General features: G+C 42.9%; 1 protein-coding gene across 1 annotated transcript in view; it reads right to left on the bottom strand.

Moving 5' to 3' along the window:
• The window catches only part of ENPP6 (ectonucleotide pyrophosphatase/phosphodiesterase 6), a 43,232-nt gene extending 31,372 nt beyond the window's left edge, over positions 1–11,860 (bottom strand). The window contains exon 1 of the mRNA XM_054990130.1: positions 11,604–11,860. Coding sequence (XP_054846105.1) covers positions 11,604–11,841 — 238 coding nt within the window. The 5' untranslated portion in view covers positions 11,842–11,860. The remainder of the gene's footprint in view (positions 1–11,603) is intronic.
• Between the last annotated feature and the right edge of the window lie 273 nt (positions 11,861–12,133).

A 12,133-nucleotide genomic window follows, 5' to 3' on the forward strand; every position in this document is an offset into this window, starting at 1 on the left:
TAGCATATAGAAGTGTGCTATGTGGAATAATTAAATTTAAAAGTATGAAGTATATTAGTATTAGTATCCCACGCCCCTACCTTCCTGCCTTGGTTTGATCATCTCCCTCTGTGCTGATCTCTGAGCAAATACAGCAAATAGAATGGTGCCTGCCAGCTGGTGGGGTGATGGAGGAGCCCCCCCTCCCCCTCCATGCGCACCTTTTGGCGCGGTGGCACTTCAAATTCTTCTCATCCCGGGCAGCAGCGCACACATGCAGAGACAGGAAAAAAGCGAGTGAGCCAGGCACAAGCGCCTATTTGCTGGGAAGAGAGGCGAATGCAGATCCCCCTCCTTGCTGGTGCACAGGCCACTCTCTCTTTGATGGAGCAAATGGAGGTGCCTGTTGGCTGCCGGGGCCTGGGGGGGCGGCAGTGGAGCCCTTCCCCTTCCCCTCCCCCTTCACACACACATGCCTTCTGCTGGCTGTCCCACCGTTTGGTGTGCTTTGCTCTTGAGAGTTGAGGCAGAAAAAAAACAAGAGGGAGAGCTGGGCACGAGCGGCTGTTTGCTGGGGAGGAGAACTCGGATTCTTCTCTTTGCCCATTTGCCGCCCCCTCTTTGATGGCGCCCGGGGCAGGCAACCCCCCTGCCCCCCCCAAGATCCGGCCTTGCTCTGAATTTGTAATGTAAAATGTAAAAGACCCAGTTTGGTGTAGTGGTTAAAAGCGGTAGGACTCTAATCTGGAGAACCGGGTTTAATTCCCCACTCCTCCGCTTGAAGCCAGCTGGGTGACTTTGGGTCAGTCACAGCTTCTCGGAGCTCTCTCAGCCCCACCCACCTCACAGGGTGCTTGTTGTGAGGATAATAACAACACACTTCATAAACTGCTCTGAGTGGGTGTTAAGTTGTCCTGAAGGGTGGAATATAAATTGAATGTTGTTGTTGCTATTTACAGTCTTCAGAACAATCCTAAATTGTCACGTTCTTTCCACAACATTCCTTTCTGTGATTTGAGGCCAGCTGAAGAGGCCCTGCTTCAAGTTCCATCATTCAGGAAAGCCAAGTTTGCCTCTAAACATAGCATAGCCTTCTACCATCGCTAGAGGAGAATGTTGTGGGCAATTATTGTCTCTTCTCTAATTTGCCGTTGCTGGGCAAGTGAAAGGGATTGCAAAAAAGCCCTAACTATTCCTACTGTATGCATTAGTTTCAGATGCCATTATATTGATGATGATGCACTGCAATTAGCAACTGCTACTCTTCTTCTATAACTACTATTCTATAACTACTATTTGTTCCTTGGTGGGACAAATCCATGACAATTAAATAAATTTTATTGAAATATTGAATTCTTACAAGTTTGCAGGCAGCGGGCTCTATTCCATGGATGACATTTTTTTGACCCTGTTTCAAGAATAGAGGTGGGCACAAATGGAAATATGAACCAAAATTAAGCATGAACCAGGCCGGTTCGTGGTTCGTGAACCGCGGTTCATCAGATCGCATTTCTGATGAGCCACCATGAACTTTAGGCTGGTTCATTTGGTTCATTTTTTGGTTTGTGACTGCAGACAGCCTGGTGCCAATCAATCAGTTTCCTAGGCAACAGGGGATGGACTTCCAGCAGACCTTCTGCTGACCCGGAAGTGGTGAATTTTTTACCGCAGGTGGGACATTTTCACGAACCAAATGAACCGGTTCACAAACCAGGGACAGGTTCGTGAAAGTTCATGGTTCGTAGTTCGTGAAATTTGACGAACCACAAACCGCATGGTTTGGGATTTTTCTGGTTCATGCCCATCTCTATTCAAGAATGAAAGATCTGCAAGGACTGCTAGATTATTTGGTGGAAGTTACCTTTTGCTGGAGGAAGTTAGACACAGTTTGTTGCTGTCTCCTAAGAGGTTTCCTTAAAGCTGGGTTCCACTGGAAAAGCTGAAGTAATTGACTGCAGCTGCGTTGTAGAGGAAAGCTGTAAATGTTATGAGAAGCTTCCATCTTCTGTGCTAATCAACCAGAGGTGGAGTTCACTATTCCCCTTTCCACCCCAAAGCCACGGCTAAGATCCCCATTGCCCCACAGCTGTCTCAGTTGCTGCAATGACAATGACAAAGCAGACTGCTCTCAGACCTTCCTGCAAGCCTACTGTTGGAAAACTACTCAACGGTATGGAAATTCAATACTTTGGTTATGGGAGACTTCTTGGGATAAAGGTACGTGTTAATTTTGAACCTGGAACCATGGATAGAGTTGCCGGATTCTTCACATCTGCCAGAACCTACGGTAGCTCCATGATGATTTAGTGAAAAATATTTTTTTAAAGTGATTTTTCTTTTGGAGTAACACTTTCTTGTTAATATTCTTCTTAATGTATGCTTTTTTTCTGCTCTATGATCATAATAAACTTTGAATTAAAAAATGTTAATGTTGCAGCCTACACGTATGGCAAATGATTAAAGTGCTCCGTTCCCTGTTTCTCTTGCTTGTCATCTTTACTTAATTCCCTAAATAAATACCTACTTCATTGAATTTAATCTGTCTTCTAGCGCATTATAAATATGGTAGATTTATCATCTGAGTCACCCAGTTAGTATATCTTGATTCTCTGGCTGGGTGTGGATGCTTTGCCAACCTTGATTGAAGACCTTGTCTTGTTATTGCTACATCCAATGACAGAAGGGATCACACTTGCTATCCACTGTCTTAACATGAACCAATTGTCTTTTAAGGAAAGAACACCTCAAGTATACAGTGATCTAACTACTTCCGGTGACCTTGGCCGTTTCCAGATGGCTTACCTGCCTCCGGAACGTTGCACCATCTTGCGGGGAAAACGCGAAATATCGCATTTTCTTGCGTGAGTTTTGCGCGACGTCGCACAACATCGCGCAAAACTCGCATGAGAAAACGCGATATTTCGCGTTTTCCCCGCAAGATGGCACAACGTTCCGGAGGCCAGTAAGCCATCTGGAAACGGCCCTTCTGTCACCAGTTGCTAAGTTTTCCTTCAACTCACACCAGCTACCTTGATAACTTTTTAAACCATCTATGAAAAACATCCCCACTAGAGTATTCCATCACCACATATCCTATCCCGCCTCACCATCAACAGCCTTCCTATCTCTCTGAAAAGTACTTTTTAACGTGTCTCCCTGCTGCTGTGACCTTCCTGGTTACACTTCGCTGCCTTTGAGAAGCAGCATGTGCTTGGGAATTCCTATTTTCAAGCTCCAGTCAACCTAGATGTAATGCCATACAGGTTAAAGAGCTGTTGACCCTTTATAAAAAACAGAGGAAAGTACTTTTATATTACTTTCTTTTTAGTGCATCAATTCTCTGGATGCTTGAGCCAAAGAACATGTGTTTAAAAGTTGATTTGCCCGTTCTAAACCTGAGATAATGATAATCTATGGCAGTTGAGAAAAGACTTTTCATGGTAAAGTATAAACAGAGGATTGGATGAAGAAATGCTGTCTGATCAGTAGATTACTTTTGCACCTCTGGATTTGCAAAGTATTATTGCAAAATATTAACACCACCAGGGCTTTTTTTCAGCTGGAACCTCTTGAAAATGGTCACATGGCTGGTGGCCCCGCCCCTGATCTCCAAACAGAGAGGAGTTTAGATTAACCGCCACACGGAGGGCAATCTCAACTCCCCTCGGTCTGGAGATCAGGGGGCGGGGCCACCAGCCATGTGACCATTTTCTCTGAGGGCAACCCACTGAGTTCCACCACCTCTTTTCTCAGAAAAAAAAGCCCTGAGCACCACTGTGCAACTTAACAATCATTCATGAATCAGAATGGTTTCTGCATATTCACCTCATCTTTCCTGTAATATTCAGCAAGGAGAAAAGGACTCACGAATATTGTAAAAGTATGTCAGTACTTCTGTGGTTTCCCTGAAAGGATCTTGCAAATTGCATTTTGGTGACAGTGTGGAAAGTTCTCTATTAGAGATCCTTAACCCCTTGCAAAGCTACGTATTCCAGAGTACCCTCGGAAGCAGGAATTACTACTGAATCGCTTTAAGTCTCTGGTGTGGACAAGCCCTTGTCGTGACCTTGGGCCAGTCATTCTCTGTCAGCCTAACTTACTTCAGAAAGTTGCTGTTGTGAAGATAAAAGGAAGGAGCAGAGAGCAATGTTGTAAATGATGAGCAAAGAATGAAGAGAAAGTAACTCATCTGGCTTTTATTTTTATTGTTGCAGTTATTGCCAACAATATTGCAGCAATGTGTAAATTCCAAGTATTGAATAGAGCAGAACTAAAGGAAAATGATAGATAATATTTACCTATTGACTGTAATGTTGAGGTATGCATTTATCTTCCGATCTATATAATTTCATTGACATGATCTGTGATATCAATAGATTCTTGAAGAGCAATAAAAGCCATTCTTATCAAACACAGTTTAGAAAAGGACACTGATGGAATTCCTAGTATGGCAGTGCTTTTCAGAGCTAGAACCTGCTAAAATTCAAATTGTCAAGTCTAGTTTTTGTTCTGTTTCCTGCTGAGGGGACAGCTTTACAATTACAATGGAAGTGTGATGATCCATCCCTTAATGATAACATGGAGTTGCAACATTATGTCCTTACCAATTCTCCTGATAAATGCTGTCTCGTCATTCACTTGAATTTAATCTTATAAACTTTACCTACCTCGTGTGAGCCAAATCAAGAATTTCACAAAGGGACTGGGAAGGTGCAAGGTACACAATACGTACAAAGAACACACTGTTTTAAAAAAAGGCTGAAATATCATTGATAATCACTTGCAAATGGGGTAGGGATGGAATCAGAGGAGGAAACAATGTGCAATTTCTACCCTATCCATCAATCTTTCTCTTCCGGGTTCTTTGACCACTCGGGCTTGATTTCCCCTGTTTTTTTTATAAATCTCTTTTAACTCTGTCAACATTCTCTGCCCCTGAAGCATATTCAGAACTTATAATAATATAATAATAATAACATTTGATTTATATACTGCCCTTCAGTATATAAATCGCCCACTTAACGCCCACTCAAAGCAGTTTACAAAGTGTGTTGTTATTAGTCTCACGACAATCACCCTGTGAGCTGGGTGGGGCTGAGAGAGCCCTGAGAAGCTCCGAGAAGCTGTGACTGACCCAAGGTCACACAGCTGGTTTCAAGTAGAGACATGGGGAGTCCCGCCACTCTTAATCACTACACCAAACTTGCTCATGTGAATTTGGGAGATTTCCCGCCCCCCCTTTTCATTTTTTTTAATGTAATTTTTATTTTGAATATGTAGGAAGTCTTTTGAGAATGTCAAGATCTCAAACGTATGTGTGGATACAGCTAGATCTGCTGCTTTCATAGGCCTAATGGGAAGGGACAGCCACCTTACTATTAGAAATAGTGGTGCATGCACCTGAGGGTCAGGCTAAACACCAGGCACATGTTCATAAATGTGTTAAGTGATGCTAGAAATGGAACTTAAAAAAAAGACCTGGCCTCTGTCTTTCATGAGACATTTAAACAGGAGATTCCACCCAGAGAGCCATCTTGGTGTAGTGGTTAAGAGTGGTGGGACTCTAATCAGGAGAGCCAGGTTTGATTCCCCACTCCTTCGCTTGAAGCCAGTTGTGTGACCTTGGGCTCCTTGCTGCAGCCCCTTGACCCTGCTACTTTTTCTCCTCAGTGCTGTGGTCTGCACTGTCTTGGAGCCTAACAAATCCTGGAGTCAGCCTGCATCTAGCTGTAAGGAAGCTGTCACAACAAAGGGCTTTTCTAGACTCACAGGTATGGAAAGGATGGTCAGAGGCTTTCCAAGTCAACAATTCACCCAAAGCAGAATCCTCCCAGCATCGTATCATGCCTGCAATGTTCAGTCCCTGAGAGCCAAGCTACAAGTGACGCCTGACACAGGTTGGACACTTGTCAGCTTCCCTCAAGTTTTGATGGGAAATGTAGGCATCCTGGTCTTGCAGCTGTAATGGAGAGCCAAGCTGTACAACCAGGACGCCTACATTTCCCATCAAAACTTGAGGGAAGCTGACAAGTGTCCAACCTGTGTAAGACGTCACTTGTAGCTTGGCTCTGAGAGAGCCATGTCTCCTGTCCTTATTACAGAGTTATAAACACTGCAGAAGAACAGGGACGGCACCCCATGATCAAGGTGCTGGTGTGATTCAGTAATATAAACAAAGGCAGTTCGTTCAAATGAGGGAAATCTAGTTTTAATTGTCAATTTCTTTTTCTATGTCTGTGAATTGTCAGAAACCTCATTGGTTTCTGTGCCCAGGAGCAGGAAAGAACTTCAAAGAAAAAACAGTTCTAGATCCATCATTCTAATACTCAGAGTATTAAACCACACAAGACAAAATATACTTGAATTACATTTGGATTACACTCAAATACACTCGAATTACAAAATACACTCAAATTACCCATGTAATTTGCGTGTACTTTGTCTCGTGTGGTGAGACCCAGAGATTTCCAAAATAATTGATCAAATTGAAGTAATCCCTTTAGCCCACCAGAATCTCTCTTAATACACCAGGGTCTGGATAAACATTATGAGAATCAGGGCGATTCTGTTACAATATTGTATCAGCCTCTTCACAACCACCAGTGACGCTTACTATTCAACTAGGATGTGGCAGGAGATCTCCCAACGATTACCTCCATTCCCATTGGCACTTAGCAGGCAGGTAAGGGAAAATGGGGGGTGCACCAGTATTGCAATGTCAGCAGCATCACTTCCAGCACAGAACCGGAAGTGATATCATCATGACATCACAGTGACAATCTAGGATTCGCCCAATCCTGGAGCATGCCCGAATGTCATGATGTCACTTCTGGTTTTGCACTGGAAGTGATGTTGCATGCCTGCTAGTGTGTCTGTCTCCTCTCCCCAATTCCTCTGGGTGGGTTGCTGACTATGGCTGCCAACTCCATTTTCAACATTCAGCAGTTCTGAGGCTGCAGTCCTGCAAACATTCATGCATGAGACTTGGACTGCTTTCACATGGACCTTTGGCTCTGCCTTGGCTTCCTTACTGTGCTGCTGTTTGGGAGAGAAACCACATGACATCATCTTCCATCCATCCTGTGTCCATGTTTCCCCCTGATTTGCTGCACTTTCCCCAGTCTGGGTTTGGTATGATCTTTTTGGAAAGATCACAATCCAAGTGCCTTTGGATGCTGTGTGGATGAGAAGGTGTGCCCCCCAGGCACCACTTCCCCTTGTGCCACTGGTGGTTTTAGAGTTCACTAGTAACGAGAGCCACATAAAGTATTCCCAGGGGTTAAATGATTTCTGGTGCCACACCCTCCTGATTAAATGCCTTGCTAGGCAGGCTTGCCTTCACCCGTTCTTCCCCTGGGGACAGGGCAAGTGCCCCAGCTCCTGGCTAAGGAGCAGAGAGGACAGGTGTTTCTTTTTTAAAAAAATGGTAACTGCTGTAGCACAATAACATTACAACAATTTATTGCCATGTTGTACCAGTTCCTAGCTTATTGAGGCGAGGATTTTGTTGAATTCCACTTTCCAATGGATTAAAATGTGTAGGAATCCAAAAGGCCTTCTCTTCTTTGCAATGCAAGACGCTTACCAACCGAGATGGCTACGTATGGTTGAGGAAAGTCTTGAAAGAATGGGCATCTCAACTGGCTCTCTTTTGTCACAAACCTCCGACCAGGCAAAATTTACAATCAAACAAAGAATTTGTGACATCGAACATCAACAAGACCTAATGAAGTCCCCTGGATTCAGGGCTCCTGAGGCGACAAAACTCAGCATGAACATGGCCCAATATCTTAAAACTTTAGATTTTCCCCCTCACAGGAGGGCTTTCACGCTGGCTAGATGTAGTATCATGCCATCAATGGTTTTGGAAGGGAGATACAAAAAGTTCGCATACTCTGAGAGGATCTGCCCCTGCCCTCTAGCTGAGGCGGAAACCATGGGACATGTCCTTTTATGCTGTCCCCTCTATAAAGATATTCGAGGCAGGACAATTCTTCCTCTTATAGATAGATCCAGGGCTCATTTCAAGGGGGAACGCGCAGGAACACAGTTCCGGTAGTTCCCCAAAGAGGTCACATGACAGGTGGCCCCACTCACCTGACTCTCGCCCATTTTGGGCCTGTTTTGGCCAAAACAGCCTGGATCAGGCCTCTGAAGGGTGGTGGATCACTCTCCCACTCAGCAATGGCCCAATCCTGACCATTTTTGGCCCCTTTTTGGCCATTTTCAGCCCCTTTTTGCCATTTTGGGACCTATTTCAGCCCTGAATGGCCAGTATTGGGTCCAAAACAGCCAGCATAGGTGATGTCAGGGGGTGTAGCATATACAAATCAGTTATGCTAATGACATATTTCCGGCAACGGCAAGGGTGTGGCATATGCTAATGAGTTATGCTAATGAGCTCCTCCAGCTCTTTTTCTACGAAATGACCCCTGGATAGATCTGATATAGTGATGGACAGTGTATGCTTAGATAAACTACTAACAGATGAAATGCCAGCTATTATTAAGGCAACAGCCAAATTTTGTGCGCAGGCGATTAAACTGCGTAAAAAATTCCAGTCAGGTGCACTTGAGTTCTGATCCAGATCATATTAGGAGGCTACCATATTGTTGCTGCTTTTAGGTCTCTATTTTCAGATTTTAAAATGTCTAGGTAGGATGCTATTTGATATTTTATACTCAATTTAATTATATGATGTTATTTTAATCAGATATTTTAACATCTATATCTGTACCCTTTTAACCGAAGACTCTTTTAACTTGCATACTGTTTACCAAATAATGAAATGTTTTGTTTTATAAGTTCAAATCTAGTCATGGACCATAAATAAAATGAAACTGAAACTGTTCCTAGCTTTCATTTTTTAAAGAAAGTAAGCCATAAGCCCTTTTCACTGCAGAATTATAAGGGGAAAGGTGCGTCCATTATGGTATATGTGCTTTAATACGGTCTGCCACATTATGTGCAAGTACCAATTATATGTACAAAACAAGGTTAAAATATATGAAGGTAGGACTTCAATCTCCATTGCTCAGGATGTTTTCCTTGCTTGATATGAAGTTGGCTTCCTTTGAGCCTGGGCCTTCTTTGGACTAGCCCCCCCCTCCCAGACCTGGAATGCTTTCCCCAGTGAGGTTCATGTGGCTTCCTTCTTGTTGCCCTTTTGGGAAGTTGTGTTTTGTGAGTTCTTTGTAGAATAGACTTTGTTGCTCTTCTGTGCTTCGTTGAGTGTAAACATGATCCGTTTGAAATCTTGTTATTGTTTTAATATCTTATATGTAATGATTTCTGCCATGGCAGAAAACATTGCATGCAAAACCAAACCAAATGTGACCAGAAATAGATTAAAACCAAGATCCTTCCAGTCTCGCATGTTGTTTCCCACACTGGCCAACTTTTTCCAGTCTGGTTTGGGAAGTTCATTAGGAGTGCGCAGAAGCCATAGCCTTTCTAGCTGGTTGCTTCTCAGCTCAGCAGTGGCACACTGCCTCTGAATATGGAGCTGTTGATACACCTATGTTCCATTGTCTAATACCCTTTTAAAGCCACCTCTTCTCATAGTGAACACTTGTGGCAGTGCATTAAGCGATAAAGTCAGGGCTTTTTTTCAGTGGGAACGTGGTGGAATGGAATTCCGGCACCTCTTGAAAATGGTCACATGGCCGGTGGCCCTGCCCCCTGATCTCCAGACAGAGGGGAGTTTAGATTGCCCTCCGCACCGCTGGAGTGGTGCGGAGGGCAATCTAAACTCCCCTCTGTCTGGAGATCAGGGGGCGGGGCCCCTGGCCATGTGACCATTTTTACCGAGGGCGATTTAAACTTTAAAAAACTCCCCCCTTGTTCCAGCTAACCCAAAGTGACGTCATTGTGTGGTCCTGAGTTCTACCACTGAGTTCCACTACCTCTTTTCCCAGAAAAAAGCCCTGGATAAAGTTATGCATGTCTTTCCTGATTTACAGCCCATCAGTTTTATTTTGTGACCCCAAATTCTATTATTATGAGAGACAGAAAAGTGTGCACTCTCTTTTGCGCTCTCTCTCTGTCTCCCAGCACTATGCATAAATTTATAATTCTTCCTCATTTCTGCGGTTGTCTTTAGTTTTTGCCTTGTTACGTATTTTAATATTTTATGCAGCATTGTGTAACTGGTGGGAAAGCTTGATAAAAATGAATTAAATCATGAATAATAAGGCTGCAGTCATGTGGAGACTTACTTGGCAGCAAGTCACTTTGAATATAATGGACTTGCTTCCATGTAAACACTTCTCTGTATTGGGCTGTACTTGTGTCAGGAGCCTCATCTGCACTGCTGTGTTTCTAAAAGAACAGACTAAATGTTTTTGCTGGAAAGTGTGTGTTTGTGTGTGTGTGTGTGTGTGTGTGTTTGCAAGTGTGCATGTGCAGAAAGGCAGGCCATAGTAGCAACTAATAAATTACAAATACGAATTTCAAGAGGGGAGCATGTTAATTTGTCTGGAGGAGGAAGAGTTTGTCCTGCTACACATCAATATATCAGCTGAATTTCTGGGTGTGTTTCTCCTTGTTTATATTCCATTTCTTTCTCACACATTCCTGCAGCGTAAATGATCAAGAAGGAAAATGGACTTTGGGAACATGCCAAAAGTTACAGTCTGTGAACTGCTCATTCTGGAGGAATCCTGCTGAAACTCTTGCTGCTTCTCTATTATTTCAGGACTTCTTGTGTGGCCAGACTGAGTATTTAACTGCCTGATTGTTAGGTTTACTGTACCGTCATATGATAAGACAGATCTAGCATACAAACCCCACTAGGTATACGTCATGCCAATTTTAAAGATGGTTTTATTATGCCAGTTTTGTCTGCACAAATGACGGCACAAATGCTTTCAATATAAATGACTACATTTCTTTTTTTCATAAAATCATAAAATAGTAATTTCCCACAATCAAAAATTCTTCTATGTGGCATATATTGGAACTGTATGATAATTTTTTAAGAATTATTCAGGATACTTTAGATTTTCTTGAAGTATATAGCCAATTTAAGTTAATTTACAGTTTTATTTATCCATTCTCTACTGCAACAAACAACAACTAAAAAAAAGCAAATAATTATAAGAATTGTTATTCCAAGATAATTTTTAATTTAAAATAATTACAGGTTTTGCCTTGTATACATTAAGAAAGGCCCCCTGACCCTATGAAATTTTAAAATCTGTTCCTATGAACTCGAACATTCATTTTCAACCAAGAGTGAAATTTTATTATTATAATATTATATTATTATATTACATTATTCTTGAAGGAGAATGCCATGCCAGCACTTAGTTTATAATGTCGATTGCTGGTAAGAATTACCTGGTTAGGATTTTCCATAGTGTGGTTTTGAAATGAACCTGCAACTGTCTTAAAAACTTCCATGTAACGTTTCGTTCATGAGGATCAAATGAACTAGACTGGTCACCAGTTCAAATTGGACTGTGCCCAGTCCAGCCAAGCCTTTTTAGCCTTCCCTGAATGCTCACTGGAGAGCTTTGTCTACACTCATCCATACAATGTTACAGAACCTATGCGTCCAGCAGCAATCAAAAGCTACCAGCTCTTAAGAGCATCCCAGTGAAACTGAGGAAGAGCGTACTCACCAGTCATCAAGGTGTAATAGTTTGGGTAGGAAAGGCTGGGGAAATCTGGGGTCAGGTAATCCACTTTCACGCCACTGTTAACAATCTCTTTAAATCCAGGCAAGGACTCTAGAGCTTGGTCATTGATATAATCATGGCGAAGGCCATCAATCAGGAATAGCAGGAGCTTCCGATGCGCAAGGGATGCGCTTGCCAGGGTCAAGACGAGTAGGAGGGAGAGAGCCATGTCCTTTGCCATGGTGGTGGCTGCAGAAGAGCTTTGCCAAAACACTGTCAGCACCGCCTGCCTCCTTTGGCTGTTACTCTGAATGAGACATTTGAAGCAGCTCTCAAGGGCTGGCCCTCACTTGGCTGGTTTGATTCCAGAGTTTAAAGATACAGCAGCATGGATTGCAATGATCAGACTTGAAAAGTTACTTTCTAACTGCTGTAATATTATGAACTTTGTCTGCTGTGTTGATGCAAGGGAGTGTCATTTAGAGAACACTAGCTGTAGAGGGGAAAAACAGCACTAACAGAGAAGGACAAAG

This window comes from Eublepharis macularius, chromosome 10 (genome assembly GCF_028583425.1).
Source record: "Eublepharis macularius isolate TG4126 chromosome 10, MPM_Emac_v1.0, whole genome shotgun sequence".
NCBI classification, from domain to species: domain Eukaryota; kingdom Metazoa; phylum Chordata; class Lepidosauria; order Squamata; family Eublepharidae; genus Eublepharis; species Eublepharis macularius.